The sequence below is a fragment of the Phoenix dactylifera genome, chromosome 2, assembly GCF_051530095.1.
Source record: "Phoenix dactylifera cultivar Ajwa chromosome 2, Ajwa_hap1_PhDact_Kaust_v1.1, whole genome shotgun sequence".
Taxonomy (NCBI): Eukaryota; Viridiplantae; Streptophyta; class Magnoliopsida; order Arecales; family Arecaceae; genus Phoenix; species Phoenix dactylifera.
In genome coordinates this window covers 14525804-14546160 of record NC_143191.1, presented here as the reverse complement: position 1 = coordinate 14546160, position 20357 = coordinate 14525804, and the positions used below count along the sequence as shown (strand labels likewise).

The following is a 20357-nucleotide window of genomic DNA, read 5'->3' as shown; positions in this document are numbered from 1 at the left end:
CTATAAGTAGTTATTGGTATATGGGGTAATTCCGTGATAATATTCAGTCGTAGATGTTTTGTCGGGTACCTGTATTCCTGCCATATTGCTCAAGTCATGGACACAAATAGAAGGATATGTTTTTATGTGATTTATATGCAAATTATAAATCTTTCTATGTAATATGTGTATTAGTTTTTGACACTGGACTTAGGCTTGAGGTGATACCCAGTGGAATCTCTCCCACATAGAATTTTCAAAACCAATTCAGAAAAGAGGAGGCTTTGAGGGTCAGAGAATGGAGACTCCCATACTTGTGTTCAACAACTACTGGTGTTCCTTCTGTTGGATTGGAGTGTTGATCAGTTTCCTCTCCTTCCTTTCTTGCTGTTTCCTGCTTGTGAGAAAACTCGGATATTCAGTTATGGTGGACGTGGATGAGCATGGAAATGCACTTTCTTGTTGGAGTTGGGAGGATAATAAGTTCTTCAAGATGGCTTTAGCAGGTATTGATCAAAAGAGCCCTGACTGATGGAAGGCAGTTTCTTCCATAATTGGAGGTAAGAGAAGTGCAGAGGAGGTTGCCAGACATTATGAGGTTCTTTTGGTGGATTTGGAATTCATTGAATCGGGTAGATTAGATCATGAATTTGGTGAAGCAATCGACTGCATCCAACCTAACAGTTGGACAGATGAAGTCCTCGAGTAACTCTCCTTTCTTCAAAGTTCTAGATAGAAACTAATCTGAGGCTAAGTGTTTTTGTAAGTGTACTTGATTTAAACCTTCACCTGTGCATAGCAAGAAAAAAGAAAAAGGACTGAATTAGTGTTCCTGTTATCTGACTGTTTCCTGGGGTTTCTTATCATGTTCCAGTGAGGAGTTGTTTTGAGGAGGTTTTGCTTGTTTTGTTTGCTTTTCCTTCCGTTATGTCATCTAAATTATTATCTTTAGATATCCTTTCATTGATCTTGGTTCATAGTGAAGTTACAGATCACAATCTTTCTTGTGTTTGCGTAAGACCCAGTAAACTGGGCCGACCGGCCCAGTCATTTTGGCCCAAATGAAAGGAAAAAAATGGAGAAGCGCACGTACAAGCTGGAAAGAGACTCCTGGTGGGAGTTTTCTTCCTTCTGTGCTCCTCACATGGAATCCGACAATCCGACTACTAGTCGGATTCCGATTGTGACCGAGCTCTATTTAGAGCTCCTACCCATCCTTCCACCCCCACCGGAGAACCAACCCCAATCGGAGATGAGTAGCCGGATTCCTCTTTGATTTCTTTTGCAATCGCCGACCGTGTTAGCGTTGTTGCTGTGGCCAATTGTTGCTGGAAGTCAGGTAAGAACCTGACAACTTTCGATTGGTCTCTCTCTCCTTCTTTCGTGGTCCTTGAAAGCTTTGATTTCGACTGATGATCGCCGGATTTTTGTTAGGATCGGATGGTCTATTTTTCTTTGGATTTTTCTGATTTCATTCCTTTGTTCTAGTTGGTAGCGCCGCTGAATCTTGTCTCCAAGGTCTCCGCCCAGTTTCTCATGATGCTTTGCAGCCAAGGTCGGGGCTCTAACCGCCAAGAAGCCTTGGGAATAGATGTAAGGGCTAGAGACCCCTATTTTCGAATGGGTTTCCGCCGCCAACTGCCTGCTACCACTAGCAGCCGACTATCAGTTGGCCAGTCGTGGTTTCTCGGGCCTTCCGTCTTCCACCAGCAGCTACCTCCCCTCTTCATCGATTAGAGAGAGAGAGAGCTATGTTTACTCCTTCTCTATCCTTTCTCTCTTTCTCCAATTTCTCTCTCTTATTCTCCTTGTTTCTCTCTCTATAAGTCTCTCTCTATCTGAACTTTTTCTCTCTAGGGTTGATTGAACTCTGTAAGTACGACTCTTAGTGATTTTTAGATTGACCTATGTGAAGGGTCCTGATGTAGGGTCGTCGGGCGATATGCTAACCCCCACCCTGATCCTTACCAAACAGTGTAGGATTTAATCAACCCCGATTTCTGTCGAATCATCTGTGCCCTAGTTCGAGCTTGATTTGATGAAATTACCTTAATTGGACCGACCAGGATACCGGGCACTCCAGCTTGGTCAACCCTATAAGGATGTTAGAATTTAGAGTTTTTATTTTTAAAATAATAATGATAAAATTTTAATAAAAAATATAGTTTTTGAATATGAGGCTCTAAGAGAAATTCTTAGGATTAATTGGATCTGATAATTGAATTGCATTTGCAAGATAAGTTCTTTTTCTAGATTTATCAATAAATTATAAATATTTTCTAAAGCAAATTAGTTTTGATTTATGAATTTGATGCATAGTATTTTATTATTATATATGTCTTTTTCTAAAATATTCTATGATTCTTAATTGAATATATTGATTTCGATATAGATTATGTCTAATTGATTTCAATATCGTATGATTTTATTTTACGATTTGGAACACTGAATATGCTTAGAGAAAACGATTTTTGCCTCGAAATAGATTTGGACTCGCGGGTAGGCTATGTATCGATATCTTTCCAGCGAAGATTATTCACTAGTATATTGACACTCTATCAGTAAGAATTATTAACTAGTATATCGACACCATATCAATGGAGATTAATCTTATTTTTATGCTGCATCTATAAAAAACTTTTGATTATTCCTCGTGCTACGTACTTAAGACTCTCTATCCTAAGTGTTGCTCTGAATAGTGATTTGATGATCCCCTTGATCTGATCTTGCCCAATCAACTGCCATAGTTGGCTGACAAACAGAAAAACCAGCACATTGTACTGCTTCTTTAGTTTGATATATATATATATATATATATTGTTCCAAAGTCTTTTTGGGTTGTGGCAATTCTGTGTCATCTCATCAATTTCACTGCTTTAAATAATAATTGATACTTAAAATTGAAGCCAATAGAAAATAATCAACGACGTATATCAGGCTTAACATTCTCTCCTCCACTCCCACTTTCTTTGATCATATGTAGCTCGGACCACAAATGTTTAATTTTTCTAGCCCAACAAACCACTACTAGCAAATAAGTCACAAAAAATAAAATCAGACCCTTTCTGGTGAAGATGCAAATACATGATATAGATCCATCTAATCCAATTGTAGTGCTTCATGATAGAGATAGCCGTGATTAAATGATAACTTTTTTATAAATATTCTACTAAATATCAAATTTTGTATGAATATTCTTCCAAAATTAATAATTATATATATACTTTCGTAAAACACTTGCTTTATTATTTTATGTTTTCATCCTTATTTTTGCATATGTACCTATAATATCTAACACCGTTAAAAAATTAATGATTTCAAATTAAAATGACTAAAATATTTTTAATGAATAGACGTAAAAAAAAATATTTATAAGACGATCGCGATGGAAGACAAAAAAGTAATCTTTAAATTTTATTTTATTTTTAATTAAAATAAATATGATTTTTATTAACAGTGCTAGAAGAACCGTTATATTAGAAGTATTTATGTAAAAATAATATTTTATAAAAATACAAAAATAAATATAATTTTTTTAAAAAATATTCAAGTAAATTTGAATTTTAGAAGGTTTTCTTTTTTTACGTTTTTACTTACCCCGGGCAAACGGATCTTCGAACGTGGACCCTTGAACCGGGCGCCGGAGCGGTTGGGTCCGGTTCGACGGGGGCCGAACGCTGGACGCAGCCAAACTCTTGCCGAGCCATAAAATGGCCGATACGGCGTCCGTTTCTCTACCTCCGGGCGGTCGAGATGAAATTTCTAGGGTTCCGATGGGAGCGACGCCTGCTTCGCGACCTCTATCGTTCCGGATCTCTCTCCTTTGCATCTTCTCGGATTCCAATTCCTCGCAGGCAGGTCTTTCCATCTCCAATCTTAAAACCATCTCTTTCGGCTCTTCGCGCCTACTCCACTGGTACGTTTACTCTCCTCTCTTTGGTTATTCTAATATATCTTGGAAGAAATTTCTTTCTTATTTCTAACCAATGCTCGGAAACGTATGAAATTTCAGTGCTTTTGAAGATTTTGAGCATGCTGGTTGTCTTTAAGAGAGTCGTCCTGTGCTCTCTGTTGAATTTTCTAAGCAATTTTAGTGATAATGGAGAAATTTGGGACGTTAGGAGATTACATTTAATTGGAACTTATCACAATCTAATGTATCTTCTTTTAAGCTTCTTATGGTTGTTGCTAGGGCTCAATTTCGTTTCCTGGCAGTAATCGTCTTTCACGTACTATTGTTTTGATGATTTTGACTATGTCTCAAAACAAGAAATTAGATAATTTGGTTGAACCTAGAATTCTCGAGTTACATCTTGTTCAGATGTTAATTTACGGTATTCTGTAATTAATTGAAGAAATATTCTGTATCCTCTGCTGGATAAATGCAAATTGCTGGTCTTCTATATTGTTAAGTTATAAATCGAATACCTAACTCAAAATTTGATTATCTGTTTGAACTCCTCATCACCTTAAAGGTTGTCGCTGCAGGATCTTGTAATATTCTCCTTCTTCTTATTGACCTATCAATGATCTTTACTTCTTTTTTAGATAACTAACAAGCTGATTCAATTGAGCATAACTTGCTTGAAGTAAATTAGCTTAAGATACACCTTTATACAATGTAGTCAATCATAAAATATGTCTCCAATGAAGAAACTATGCTTAGTTTCTTTAGTTAAGCTTGGTTAATTGTCAATTTATTGAAAGACTATGGAAGTGAGGATGCTGACAAAACTGAATAATTTTTTAAATGGTTCAATGTACCTTCTTTATACAGTTTTCATGTGATCTTACTCATTCATATTTTGAAGTACTGCATAAGGAAAAATTAACAATAATAGGAAAAAGATTAGTAGACTTATTTAAAGGACTTGGACATCTACAGTGACTGTTTCACATGTGAATTTCTTTATTGCATATACCTTAAATCCCACAGAATGCATGTGAACTTGCTGAATTTAAAATGATAAATTAACGATTCTCTTATTCTCTAGCCTTACTAGCAAATTGACATATGCAACATGCGTTTAAGCAAATAGTGAATACAATAAATATTATAAATATAAATTATAATAAAATAAAATAAAGAAATAAATTGAATTCATAAAAATTCATATAAAAGAAATTACTACAGTAAAGAGAAATAAAATAGACAAGAAAAGCTAATAAAAAGATCAAATGAGAAAAATTAGAAAAAACAAGTTTAAGAGTAAAATAAGTTAAAAGCATATTAAGAAGTAGAAATTAAAAGTACATAATTAAGACAGAAAATTCAACTAATAAAATAGAAATATGATTTTTTTAAAACATAAATGAAATAAACATAAGAAATTAAAATGGCATAAAATTGAATTGTAATATAACAAAATGGTATACAAAAATGGATATTAAAATAAAAATATAAGCATGCAAAACAAGAAATTTAAAGATAAAAAATATAAAATACAAAAATATAAAACATAAAATAAAATAAGAAGGAAAATAGATAAGATAAATTATATAAGCTAATTAAACATGAATACTGAGGGGAGTGGTAGGATGGGGAAGGAGGGGAAGAAATGAAGGGCAATGGCAGAGAGAGGATATGGGAGAGAGCTAGATGGCAGCTAGGGGAGAAAGAGAGTGATGTGAGAAAGAGAGAGAGGGAGAATGGGGGAGGAGGAGATTGGTGGTTGTGGATGGATAGATAGGGATAGGAGCTAGTGTAGGGGCGGAGGTGACATAAAGGAGGGTAGTTGAGAGAGAGAAAATGTATGAGATACATCCAAAAATTTTGGGATATGAAATTTGCTTGGTTAAGAGCAAGGATTTAAAAATTGCCAATTTGATGGTATCGCACCATTTCAATAGCATCCTAATACCAAGACAGGGTAGAGGATGTTAAAACTGATCATAGTTGGTGCATACTGCATCGCCTGACACAAACGAACTGGTATGGGCTTGTCATTTTAAATTAAATTTTGATATAATTAATTAAAAGTTATAAAATTAGATTAAATATAAAATAATATGAAATAGAAGATAACTTAAAGCTATTTTTAAAGGTAGTTATATTGCATTTTAGTAACTATTCCAATTAATTATTTGAATTTATAATTATTAATGATAGCGAAATAATTGATTGAAAGTGAAAGAAAATTTAAATCTAAGCCCAATAAATGATTGGGTTGTAAACCCGGGGGGGGGGGGGGGGGTGCGCCTAAACTTGAGTTATGTTTCACATCTATTGTTGCTTATTTTTTAAATGCCATAAAAAGAATGAGTATTGGTACCAGTATCAACATTATATGCGTCATATCAAGAACCACTTGAACATGGAAATAACCAAATAAATTCACTTAAACATATGGAGAGGGTTGGAATTAGACAGAAAATGAAGCTGGTGCTCATTTTTATAATATAATTTATGTATTGATTTATGATTTTATAAGGCAACATGTGAATCACTCCCCTCCCATACTAATCTTTCCCTTGAGGATTTGATAGAACCATCTTCATCCAATGTTTAGCATGATGTTTTTGTATGTGTTCATATGTCTAAAGCACAAAACATGGTCAAAATACATTGATGAGGTCCATCATAGGGAATGATTATTTCTTAAGCATCTTTTTGAAAGCTCTTGATTCCATTGGTGCTGACTATTCTTGATGTTTCTTTGATTTGCTAGAATTGTATCCACAACTTTCTGCCGACCTTCTCAAAATCATGGAACAAAGAATGGTAACAATCGAGCAAAGAAGTGCCTTCCTTCACAATCAAATCAACCGGGTAATGAAAATGTTTTCAAAATTTGTATGTTTGTCAAAAAATTAGGGCCTATTTGGTATTGATCTTGTTTTTCATTTTTATTTCAAATATCATAGAAGACAAATTGACTAGACTAAACAATATGTATGATGTATTTATTCAAAGTGTTTCTAAAATCTTTAGAGTTTCTTGAAGCATAGATCTTATGCTTTCCAAAAAGAATGGAAATAAAAACAACTGACAGAATTTTTTCCTACAAATGCTACATCAATATCCATGTGGCATCTCAATAATTTGTAGAGAAATAAAAGAAGGGTGTTCCAATGTACAAGGTTCCCGTCATTGCAGGATTTGGGGAGGGTCAAATGTATGTAGCGTTACCCGTGCATGTGAAGAGATTGTTTCTATATTTCGAACCTATGACAAGTAGGTCACGACAAAACAACCTTACCATTGTGAAATGAAAACTTGTCCTCGTTATAAATAGGGGAAACCATCCTTTTTTGCTTTTTGATTTGTATTCATCCCCTGTTGTGAAATGTCCATTTTTTCGGGCATTAATAGAATAAACTTTTTGTCATACTCAAATGTGGACATAGGTTTTTGACAAGAGTTGGACGTATTGAAGCTGAAGGCATCAATTGAGCCACAAGCTCTATGAATTGTACAATTTTTTCTTTCAATTAACTAAAACATGACGTCGCATCATCATTAACCGAGGTAGAAGCCATTCTCATCTTCATCCTTTGTTCTATTTTGAGTATCAAAAGCTTTTCTCCCATTTGCTTGTATTGCTCGCATATCTGGTAGGACTTTAAAGAGTAGGGATTCTAGGCTCTAATATCATAGTAATCCGATTAGGGAGAAGAAAGAAATTCCTTCAACTTGCTCAACTCGTATCTCTTGAAAGAAAATTTAGAAAATTGGCTAAAGTATGGTTTAGGTGTTTTCTTTCCCTTAATAAATAATAAAATCATTACAAAGCCTTTATTTATAGTAGTAAGATCCTCTCTTTTTATTTTCGTTAATTTTTTATTTGTAGAGAAATAAAAATAGTAAAACAAAAACAATCCAAACATGCCCTTAATTACTAATTTTGTTTTTGTATATGTTTAACACAAGGGGAAGGAACAAAAACAAATTGGCCTCCCTTATATTTTTATTTATTTCTTTCTACCAACATTATATTATGTTTATTTATTTCTTTCTTGCCACGTACATTGTAAAGGTACATCTGCTATAAGAAAGCCACCCTCTCCATCCAATTTGATCAAGACACAATGTGCAAAGCATAATTGATATCCACTTAATTTTGAATTAGGGGCATAGATCACACAGGTGCACTACTTGACTATGGTGTGATTACATTAAATATCAAAATTATTCTGGATCACTTGTAACAAAGATATAGGTCATGATTGCTTAGATTTGGATGCCCTTTTGTAATGACTCTGATATTTTGATCTAGGAAGTCCGAGAAGCAACAATACCCATTAAAGGTGTCAAGCCCAAGTCAACCAGGCCTAGCGCAAGGGCAGCTTATTTTGTAATTGAGCCAAGCTTAAGAATGCTTAGGCCCAACTCACCTAGAAGAGCTACCACTAATAAAATGCGGGAGATGTTATCTTCTGATATGATATTCAGGCCAATTAGTTTTTTTGTTTTTGGTATTTTATATGTTGCCAAGGATGGACATAGATGACATTGGTAGGTCACCTGTAGACTTGCTCAACGGGTAGGTCGGGCTGGGTCGGGTTCCGGTGGAGCTCAGCCCAAGGTGCCAGGTCATTTAGTCAGACCCGTGCTCTACCCAGCCTGGCCTTCAGGCCTATTTCCTAGGTCTGAGCCTGCTACTTATCGGGTTTCAAGCTTTCTGGCTGGGCCTTAGGTTTCCTAGAATTTTCGAAACACTTAAAAATTTTTCTAGCCAAACATGGCTAAAGGATTCAGAATACAACCAAAGTTAATCATGCTAATTAGCTTGATATCATTAAAGAAATTACACAAGCAAAATCTCTACTTCTCCATTTCAACCAGTCTAGTCATCGTCATGCATTATAACCTTATACAAAACTTCAGACATAAAACCAAATCACATGTCATCGCAAATTGCCAACTTTAATATTGTCAATAAGAAATCCCAATTGCTTATATTGTCTGTCGTATTGGGATGATAAAAGCTAGTGTTTTTCGGACCTAGTCTTGGCAGCACCGAGGATGTCACAGCCACACAACAAGTGAGGCGATGCGTGCTGGATCTCATTCATTTTGGTGTACTTGGGCACCAGCCTGCCCTTGGTCTTTTGGGAGATTAGGATTTGGAAGAAGAACTTGTAGCTAACGTACAGCGAGAAGCTGTCGCCGAGGGTTCAGCTGACGAGAGTGGTGGGGAGTGGAGGAATGGAGAAGGGGTTGGTGCCAGAGTTAGGCTTCATGGCTTGCTGGTATGGTAGACCGAGATGAGGAGCGAAGACTTGAGGACGATTCCAAATCGGGGCGGTGGCCTGGTGGTGGGATTGAGGGAAAGATGAACTAGTGGCGAGCGGTGACGAGATGAGAGGAGACGAGGGGGTGGACTCTTCTCATTAGATTGGTGGGGAGACGAGAGGAGGAAAAGGCGAGGAACCTAAGAATCACTTCTCCTCAAAGGCTCGAACTGGTGGTAGCCTCACTAGCCTGGTGAGGGGTTGAGGCGAGGAGGCGATAACCATCAACTCCTCTAGTCCTTTCCTTAATCAGTTGCACTAGGCTGGGCCTAGGGCCTTTAAAGGGCGGGCTCAAATTTTAGGCCTAGCTCGGCCCGTCGAGCTCAAAAACCAAGCCCAAGCTCATCTAAATCACTTCGAGCTTGGGTGGGCCACCAGAAATTCGAACAATTCTAGTCCACCTAGTCCCACGTGGCTAGGGTCATGCAACCCACATGTGCTTATGATTGAATGAGCTAAATCAAGTTTCAATTTGTGCAACTTTTTTGTTTTTTTTTTAATTTTTTGGTAGACAAGTCAATGTTTTCTTGAGGGACCTACCGCCACCCTCCAACTGACTACCATACCTTTACTAATTACTAGAAGGGTGTTCCAACAACAACTTTGGATGTGAAATCAAGTGATGGAAAGTAATTTTTCAAAACCTCTTTCTACTCATAGATTAGATGATAGTCACACACTACCTTTCTTGAGGTTTCTTTTTCCCAAATTCTCCTTCTAAATAAAACTTTTTTTGTCATGTATATTTTTAGTGTGGTGCAATGGTTTATATTATACAGAATAGGCAAAACAACCAAAATCCTCGTGTTTAGTCTACAATATTCAGTTCTTGAACAAGCCAAAATAAGGCTAATGTTTTATTTAGACTATGAAAACTTCATATGGAGATGGCTGTCACGTTACAATCTAAGAAGATCTAAATATCTTTGGACAAGATTCCTAGATCCTATCATCACGACTGAAGAGACCAAGGTCCGCCGTACCGGTACCGGTCGGCATACCGGTGGCGGCCTAGACCGGTACGAATCGGCCCCGGACCGGTCCGTACCGGTCACGTACCGGTCCGAACCGGTTCCGAACCGGTTCTCCAACAATAAACCACCGGTACCGGATTCCACGCTGATCCGGTACCAGTCCCAGGCCGGACCGGTACGTACCGGCCGGTACGGCAGACCATGGAAGAGACCATGATGCAGAATATCCACCCTTGCTACTCTTGTCCTAAATTTAATTTTTCAACATGAAATACTTCATCACTCTTTGCTAAATAGTGTATCTGCTCTAGATTTTCAGGTTGCAAGCATTACTTTGGAAGCAACTTTAGGGTCGTTATGGTACTCCAAGCATGATGAGTTTTAATCACCAATGCCCTTTTATAACATCAAAAAAAAGACATTAAGGGTAGCCTGTAAATTCATTTGTATTAGATGTTTTCATGTTTTTTGAGAGTGCCAAAGTTAACACCACGAGCACCCATAGGTACCACATTGCATTTGACAAAGTCTTATTAAAATTGATCTTCAAGCTAAATTTGCATATTCCATACCTCTACAACCTTGGTTTTCTTGTCTTTCATGAGCCTTTTTTTCTTCTTGAGAAAGAAAGGGTCCGATCTGTATTATAATTACCTAAGTCAAAATGTTGAGGATACACCACTCAGGATGCGAACATAGAACCTCCGGTTTTTAAGTGAGATAATCCTTGGTTCATCTTTCATGAGTCAAAGTGATATGATTCTAGGTGTGGGTTCAATCTTGAGTCCCAACTACCTGACAAAGAATGTGGACATTATATTGTCTACACTCCTCATCAATAGTTGGCATAAGAGACTTCCAAGTTCACTTAGTGTTAGCACCACCTAAGTGTTAAGTAAACAAATATATGTTATTTGCAGATTTTGGCTTTTGTTGTCATTTCACATTAGAAAGATATCTATGACGACCTTTGGGTGGAATGCTTTATTGTATGTAAGGGAGGGGAAGAGGTTTTGGGGGCATGCATCTATGTTTGTTTTTCTTCCTGAAGGTGACATGATGGAGGATCTCTCTGGATAGCATGCAATAGCTTAGATGGGCCTAATGGGTGAGGGAGCTTAGGGAACAGGCTAATTTGTTGCCATCCTAACCTACAAAAGAGAAGAGGGCAGAGAAGTAAGTGTCTTGATGACTCTTAACAACTTGAAGGGCTTTAGATTTTTAAATTTGTTTAGAAGGCTACTGAGGACATTAAGTGACTAATTCTAACCAATGTCCAAGCAAATATCAACTCATGATAAAAGACAGTGAGAAAATTGAGGTTTAGAAGAGTAGAAAAGAGGATAATATCTGCCAAAATCTATGAATGAAAGAAAATGAGAGGGATCGACAAGAGAAATTGGGAGGGAGAGGGAAAAGAGGGCCCTGGGGGGGAGTTGAACCACTTTCCTTCTTGATAGTAATACTCACATCACAGTACTACTCAACACTATCCCTTTACCCTTCCCATATTCTATATAGATACTATATTTTAAAGACAGAATAAACAAATTATTTTTTTTTAAAATTAAGTTTAATTTCAGGTCCAAGTAATTTGTAGGTCAGGAAACTTGATGGCCATAATTTATGGGTCATGCAATTTAATTATTTTGATTCTAAAATAATGATATGATCTGGACTAGTCATGCTTCAAGGTTTGAGATTGACTCCTTAATCTAACGTCTGAGATTGATTCCATGAGAACTCCATGATCCCCGTCCATGTTCTTGGTTAAGGGATCAGATATCTCTGCTGATTCAAGCCTCCATCACTGCATCAAGATGCGGAATACTATGATCAGGCTTTACATTTTGGCCTCAATTAGATAAGGCTGAGATTTTAAAGATGTCAATTAGACTATTAGTCATCTAAGATGGTTAATTCTTCCCACAAAAGTGTGTTTGTGGCTGATTTACATGGAACAGAGGAGTAGAGGGCTTCAGAGAGAAATCTAAAATGTAGAATACAATGATCAGGTTTTGCATTTTGGCCTCAATGAGATAAAGCTGAGATTTAAAGCTGTCAATCAGACTATTAGTCATGTAACATGGTTAATTCTTCCCTCAAAAGTGTTTCTATGGCTGATTTACATGGAACAGCGGAGTAGAGCGCTTCAGAGAGATATCTATGCATAAATTTTCGTTAATATGCTTTAGCAAGAGGTGCATATATGGGCTTTCCTTAAACAACCTGTAACAAGAGGATGACATGAATCATGCTTAGGTCTTGCATTGATTTTTGGATGGTCCTGAAAGACATCTCCAAGATCAATTAACTTTCAGCATTTTAATCAAGATGTTAGGGGATTGCCCTTTGTGGATTTGTTCAAAGATCATTTCTTAGGGTGCTGGATTCTTCAAGTTTGGATGACACAAAACTGTTGGACATCCAAACTCCGGTATTCGAACATATCCAATAGGTGTAATGGTACAGAGCATGTGATTTTGCATTCCTTTACCTCAGTTTTAAAATATTCATTCAAGAACTTTTAATGAGACAAGCAAGTGGACATCACTGTTGTATTTCTTTTGAACAAAATAACTTATCAGCATGCAAACTTTGCTTGCTCTGTATACTTATTTCAATTAAAATTTAGTATTGTTAAACTGTTTATCTTTTTTATGTACGAGTCAGCAAGTTGCACGATAATCACATTCTCATTTCTAAATATACTAGTACGAATTATTCTTTAAATTATTGAAAACCTTCAAACTACTCATTAAAAAAAGGTGGCACAAAGAGAAACTTCAAACTATTTTGAGAATATGTCCATTTTCCCATTATTATTGCAATTTAATAAGAATTTTTTTTTTCAAAAATTTGTTCTTGTCGGGCTATATAGATTCTTCTGTTGTTTAAGATATACCACTCATTTCATTCAATCTACCAACTTTCTCCTGTTTTTTCATTGAGCTACCATTTTTTTCCCTTCTTGAGCTAATCACTAACAAAACTCTCTGACCATAGATATCATGTATTTTAAGATTTAATATATCGCCTAGTTTCACTTGATTGTTATACAACCTTTGTCCCTCAAGACTTACAAACTAGTTGTATACTCGGAGCTGCCTAAATTTCTATAATGATGATGTTGCATCGTTGTTAATTAAATTAGCTGACTAATTATCATGTTTTTTCATGTTTATGATGCTAATTGAAGACAGCCAGCAGTTTCAGCAACAGAGTTTCAAAGGCCAATAAGGAGCTACGAAAACTAGGGAGCTCTGTGGAGCTGATCAAGGAGTTGAGAACCAAAAAGGAGGTAATTTAATTACTTTGCCTTGTTTAACATTATTTTTTAAAAATTCTCGACCAAAATGTAAATGATTGTAGTCTTGGTCATGGTTGACCATTACTAACGTACCCTGTTAATTGACCTATGAACTGTTGCCTAGGTGTCATATGAATTTTTCCTTTCAAATCTCAAAGTTTCAGACTACAAGCTATGGTCATATAAACTATGGTCATATCCATCAAGGCATGAACCCATGCCTTATTACTTGCCCACATTGACTCATTATTTCGTTTGAGGTCTTCCTTAAAAATTTCCCCAAGCTATTTTAATTCTTTTTCAATCACTTCTCTCTAGATGTTTACTTAGGTCTACTATTTCTTTATCTCAACTTTCAATCCATTCAAAAGACCTGTTCTAATGAAGGCCTCCTCTGATGTTTTGCTAGACATGCTATATCTGATCATATATGTGCGTGTAGCACTAGAATATGAACCATTCGGTTGATGGCTTCATGCAGTATCTGTTGATTTGCACTATTTTAGATGAAATCTTGGAGATTGGTGTACTAGACATTTACCAGAACTAAGTTCTAGTGATGTTTGGATCTAACATAATTTATGAGTCCTTTTAAATTATCTTTGTATAAAAAAGATGCTGTTTTGATCCAACCCTAAATATCAGAAATTGGATATTTAGTTGAGGAGTCGACTTTTGAATTTGAATCTTTGAGTATTTTCATTTAACTCAAATTGGGGTAATTTCTTATTTACATGTAATATTTTAAAGGATATATTTTTAAATGATGTTCATATTCATATAAATAAACACTCTTTCTTGTGGTCCTGTTGGTAGCCTACCTGCTGAGCACTGACTTCTCTAACCAACTCATCCAACCGACCTCATGGTCAAACCAACCTAGGGAACTGATCCTTCTTAACCATCTGTTTATGCCTATTGATAAAGGCCAGCAGGGGCAGGCTAGGGATGAAAATGGGAAAGGAGGGTAGGTCCTTTGGGAGAATGAACAAGGGAAGATTGGGCAAAGATTATCTTGGTTTCTCTTACATTAGCAATGAGTGTCCTCACCTACATTAATAATGAGGATATAACTACCCTGAGCTTATCTGAAATTTAGAATGACTTATGCCATTTTTACATTATCTCATACCTTAACAGAGAATCAAATTGTTATTTGTTATCATATTGTTTCATTGAATCTTCACCTGAACTTTCATTTGATTTATGATACTATTGGAACTATTTGAATGCTTATCTATTTATGTGTTTGAACCTTTATTAGTTTCTCATTCTTTTTAGAAAATTAGATTTAGATTTCATTATAAAATGGTTGTAGTGAACCTTCACTTGAATTTTCCAATGATAATATGACATGTTTTAAAGGTGATCTATTTCCAATGAAAACTTAAATTCCTTAATCATGTTTGGAGTTTGCTGTTGAGCTGTGTACCGGCTGTAGTGGAGCTTTTAAGGGAAAGAGGACTTAGCATTATAAAGTTGCTCTTGGGTCTATTTTTTTTTTTTAACAACTCTGGCAATATAGTATTTTGGCATGGTGTTGCTTTGTAATTTCAAAAGACGTGTATAATAGATTATGTTAAAGTTTTGTTTTTCTATTTTGACTAAAATTAATGTTTTGTGCACACCAGGTTATGCTCTGTTAGATATATGCCTTCTTTGAGGATGATCCAAGTTTAATGCTACTTTTACACTGATTAATTCTAAGATTTATGTTTTGGGGCATGACACCATACCATAGCCTCAACAATGCAACTTATATACCTACTTCATATAATTGTTCCTTATACTAACCTACATAGCCCTACTTTTACCACTTCTATCTCGATCATCTTATCTTTCACATTCATAGGGTTTATTTCTTGTTGTTTTGAATAGTACAGAGCTTCAGGCTTTATTTGTCATTTCATAGATATTTTCCCCATAAGTCACCAAGGCATGTAATGGTCATATGACACTCTTGAAACGTCTTTACTGTTCAGCCACCAGTCTTCACTTATATATGTCTGTCTTTGTTCCTATTGTTTGTTAACGAAAATAAGATTGTTGAACTTGGCACCATGTATCTTGACCTTTAGCTTTGAGAAGGGCCATATTTTTTGTTGAGATTGTATTCTATATTCTATTTTCATTATATTGACTGGTGTTGGCACACACGTAAAGGAAGATGGTTGCCTGTAATGCCGTCTGAATAAACATATTATCTGCTGTTTGCATAATTGGTGAATGCAGTCACTTTTTCTTGGTTCATTCATCATTTCTGTTTCTTGAAGGAGAGTAAAATAGAAAACACGGTGGATGTATTTGTTAAGAAGAAAAGATATGTATGTACAGGAGAGGAGATGGATGGATGAAGATGAAATTGGTTACCGGCTTGAAAGCTTTTCTAGGGGGGAGATGGATAGTTTCTAACTCTTTCTTCTTGTCCCATTGGGACTCTTTATAAGATAGTTATATAAAAAAGATGAAGGAAAAAGTTACATATAATGGCCATGTTGTTAATATAAAACTTTTTTCTGGATTGTCCAGCTGCAAAACTTTTGATGTTATGTGTCTGTATATATATATATATATATATATATATTGAAGTTGTACCCTCTAAACTTCCCTCCAGACCTTATTTTAAGAATTAAACATTATCCTTGTTTCATATATTAAAACCGTATACCTGCAAATAACATATCATATGTGTTATGTTCCTGCTTCCATCTCTTGGCATTGTGTCATGAAGCCAAATAGGTTTACCTATGGCTGTTCTTTATTGCAACTTCCTCTCCTGTAGCATATGACTTATAGATTTGATTCAATTGGTAATTTGTGCAGTTCTTTTTGCCCTGTTAATATTTTTAAAAATAATAGCTATTGTGTATCAGCAATTCATGTAATGATATTTTTTTTCTTATTGAGAAATTTTGTGTTCCAATGACTCAACTATTGAAAATTCATGTAATATTTGGAGTGGATTTGCACCTTAAGAAGTCAGTAACATCACAAATTTTCCCAAACATGGGGTGTGACATTTTAATTTACAGGAGATTGATGGTCTGAGGTCATTGATATCTGATTCTCTTGAAGATAAAGACATGCAAGAGATGGCAGCAGATGAATTGGTGGAAGCTGTGGAGGAGGAGAAGAGATTGCGGCATCTGCTGCTTAAAAGTTTGCTTCCAAAAGATGATGCTGATGAGAGGGACTGTGTTTTGGAGGTTAGAGCAGGTGACATGACTTTAATGTTGCTTGGATGATTCTGAATATGCATGGCTTTGTCTGCTGTCACGTCTTGTTGATTGGCTAATTTCTTTGGTAGTTACAACTGAAATTTAAGATGGATTATAATTTGGGCAGGAACTGGAGGTGAAGAAGCTTCTTTGTTTGCAATGGATATATTGAGAATGTACGCTTCTTTTCCTGGTTATTTTGCTGTTTACAGAATGCAGGTGGTGCTTGAATTTAAGCATCTTAAAAAAAAAAAAATACCACAACAGGTATGAGCGATACTCACAGAAGAAGGGATGGAAATTTGATGTCTTACATATAATGGAGTCTGATTTAAAAGGATACAAGGTACTTATGATGTTCTGCTTCTGGAGTAACAGTCTTTATGTATGTATGTCTGTATATGCATGCCTAAATATGTGCATGCACATGTTGTATGCACCTTCGTAGATTGATCTATATGAATTGTATGCACGAAACTACAAGTTGGTAACTAAATTGATCCTTGGAAAATTTAAAGCCTTGTTTGTTTCCATATGAAATTTAAATGAATAAAATTTGTGCTGTTATATAGTATAACTTATATTACAGGAAGCCAGTGGAACAATATCAGGAACTGGTGCATATGGAAAACTTAAATTTGAGAGGGGCATTCATAGAGTTCAGGTGTGGTGGAGACTGTTATTCTCAATCTTATTTAACTTGGTGGAGTATAGCTAACGCATTTCTTTCTACGAATCTCAACATATTTTATATTTGGCAGCGCGTTCCAGTGACAGAGAAATCAGGACGTGTGCATACCAGTGCTGTATCTGTTGCTATACTTCCTCAGGCTGATGAGGTGAAGATCAGTGCATGTGATCTTGTTAGAATGTGAGAGTAGCATGAATATCCTATGATGGGATCAACTATTATTTTTTCTGCCTTCTGATATCCATTTTAGCTTCTTTTTTTCTGAATAATATCATTAGGTTACTAATGAGATGTTTCATAATGGTCATTGCAAAGAAGAAATGCATCTAATGCATAAGAAGTGCACAGTGTGCAAATGTCCTTTTACAATGTCAATTTCTTTCTGTGCTAGTACTGCTAGCACTTCAAACTTTCCCTGGAAGCTTTTATGTATGTGTATGTGTTCTCGCTAGCTGGTACCGTGATGCCCTAGCTGCAGGTTTACGGTGGGAACTATATATTATAATGGAGCAAATGTTTCTCATCATAGTATGCTTTTGTTCAATATGATCTTGGTAAAGCATTGGCTACTCCTAAAATTTGTATTGAGATTGATGATGCTGCTTCATTTATTTGAGAATGGGTGGAAATGGGCATGAACATTATCAAGCAGTTTCTGTTCAGTGTAGTGTTGTATCTGGTGATAGGTTTAGATTTCTAGAGGTATTTTACTGCTGTCCGTGAAATTCTATGAATATGCATCTTGCTTTTGTTATTTTGTTGCATGACAATGCCTTTGTACTTAAAGAATCTGTGCAATCCAGCTTAGTTTTCAGGATAGAACCATGAGCTGCCACTAATAGATTATGTTTTAATGTACGAGTTCTAAATTATCTCTAGGCCTTTCTTTGTTAAGCCTGTGTAACTGTTAAAACTAATTTATCCTTTTCCACTTTGTTTTTCTTTCCTTTTTAAAGTTATTTTGAATCTTTCTTGCTTTAGTATGTTTCACCAGAATGACATGACGATATGAATTGCTTTTTCATCAACCACTCTGCAGGTTGATATTCAGTTGCGTAATGAAGACCTGAAAATTGATACATACAGATCTGGTGGGTGTGGAGGTCAGTCTGTAAACACCACAAACAGTGCTGTTAGGATAACTCACATTCCAACGGGAATAACAGCGGCGATACAAGATGAAAGATCACAACACTCGGTAAGAGATGCCATCTCATGCATATTTTTCATATTTTGTCCACAATATGCTGGCATGCTATGCGGGCATGATAATAAGTAGTATCGAGACACAGACTAATGTCAATTTCTTAAGCAATTTTTTCAATCTAACTTGTAATATTGCTCCTTGCTAAAGATCCATTGCATAACCGAATGAATTGGAAATGACTAGTGTAACTCTTTTCCCGTATCACTTTAGAACAAAGCCAAGGCGCTTAAAGTGCTACGTGCAAGGCTATATGAAATGGAGAGATCTAGACTTCAAACAAACAGATCGAAACTTCGAGCAGAGCAAGTAGGCAGTAGTACTTAAGTTCTCTCCATTGTTATTGACTTGCCAACAGGATTTCTAATGCCTTCAATAGATTGGAAGTGGTGACAGGTCTGAGCGAATCAGGACATACAATTTTCCCCAGGGGCGAGTCACGGATCATCGGGTTGGGATCACTCACCATTCCATAGAGGATGTCCTGGAAGGGGAGAGCCTAGACGTTTTCATTGATGCTCTTCTATTGCAAGAGGAGATGGATGCCATTGCATCATTTGGCACTTGACTATTTATACATTAATTTGTAGTTTGTTGTATTGCCTCATATTTAGGGATGCTTAGCGTTAGAAGTTAAAATGAAACATCTAGGTCTTAACAGTTATCAATTTTGCTGCTTGTGGTGTTGGTGCTATCAAGATTGCTTATTGTACAAGATTGGCAGGCTGGAGTTCAGGATTGTTTTGGTCAGTTCAAAGTAGCAATCCAATAGGGAAAAAGTAATGTAATAAATGTAATCCAACTGGTGTTCTTTTGTTGATTTAGAGGCCATAATTGTACGTTTCATGTATTTAGAACTGCAGCTTGCAGAATTAGTGATATCTTAAAACTCTTTAATCTCCATCTTACATTTTTTTTCATTAAAATAACAATGAGTCAAAACACTGCTAAAGTCCTCTGATAGTTTTAAGTAGTGTTCAAACTGTTTTGACAATCCATCGTATGGGAATGTAAAGAATTGCTTTCTTTTTGGGTACTAGTGAAACATTTCATTTTACAGCAGCCTAGCGCTACTTCACGTCCTCGCGTTCATAAGATTTGAAGTCTCGAGTACAGCTTAGTCAAACCTTTTCACACTGTGCTTTAACCAGATTACAAGGTTATCTGCTTCCATATTGATTCTATGCAATGCTTCAGGAATCATTCATTCTATGAGTTTTTTCCCCTTTTTCACTAATTTTAATGAAAAAGGTATAGATCACTTGGAAGGTTACTAACTTGATCTCTCGACTGGTTGAGCCTTCAGAGTAATAAATCTAATAATATTTATTATTAAACAGATATTAAACCCATTTGGCTTTTGTTGGTGAGTCCAGGATGGTTGGTCGGTAATCCAAACTTCTGCAACATTGATTTAATCAACTGTACGCTAGTCTTTAATTGGAATGTCATTCCAACCTATGAACTTGGTACATGACCTAGACCCGACCGTACCTAATGTTGAATGGATTGCGTATGTAATCAAAGTCAAACCTATTGCAAAGTTCAAGTCTGTTTGGGGTAGCTTTTGATACCTGACCCGACCCAATCACGGCCTACACAGGAATAAATTACCAGGTGTATTGCATGCATGCATGCCTAACGTTAATTTTATTTTTATATCCTCCAATTAACAAAAACAAAAACCACAATATGCTAGACTATGTTTGGCAATTAACCTTTCAATTAATCCATTATTGTTGTGTGG

General features: G+C 36.0%; 1 protein-coding gene across 3 annotated transcripts; it reads left to right on the top strand.

Moving 5' to 3' along the window:
* Positions 1–3696: 3696 nt before the first annotated feature.
* On the top strand, positions 3697–19507 carry LOC103707683 (Peptide chain release factor 1). Of its 3 annotated transcripts, XM_008792265.6 has the most exons (11): positions 3698–3895; positions 6648–6748; positions 13387–13488; positions 16530–16713; positions 16843–16891; positions 16983–17061; positions 17305–17379; positions 17477–17554; positions 18446–18604; positions 18824–18919; positions 18990–19507. In XM_008792265.6, exons 1-11 carry the CDS (start codon positions 3733–3735, stop codon positions 19176–19178), a joined length of 1275 nt encoding a protein of 424 aa, XP_008790487.1. In that variant the 5' UTR covers positions 3698–3732; the 3' UTR covers positions 19179–19507. The 3 variants fall into 3 exon arrangements, with proteins under 3 accessions (XP_026660666.1, XP_088571566.1, XP_008790487.1); XM_026804865.3 differs by lacking the exon at positions 18824–18919 and having other exon boundaries at positions 3697–3895; positions 18990–19278; XM_088715440.2 differs by lacking the exons at positions 17305–17379; positions 17477–17554 and having other exon boundaries at positions 3697–3895.
* The last annotated feature ends 850 nt before the right edge of the window (positions 19508–20357 follow it).

Excerpts from the sequence above, each read along its gene's own strand:
- LOC103707683 (XM_008792265.6), top strand. The coding sequence starts at position 3,733 with ATGAAATTTCTAGGGTTCCGATGGGAGCGACGCCTGCTTCGCGACCTC. Across the intron at positions 16,892-16,982 it reads GCAATGGATATATTGAGAAT|GTATGAGCGATACTCACAGA; the intron begins GTACGCTTCTTT and ends ATACCACAACAG. Across the intron at positions 17,555-18,445 it reads TACTTCCTCAGGCTGATGAG|GTTGATATTCAGTTGCGTAA; the intron begins GTGAAGATCAGT and ends ACCACTCTGCAG.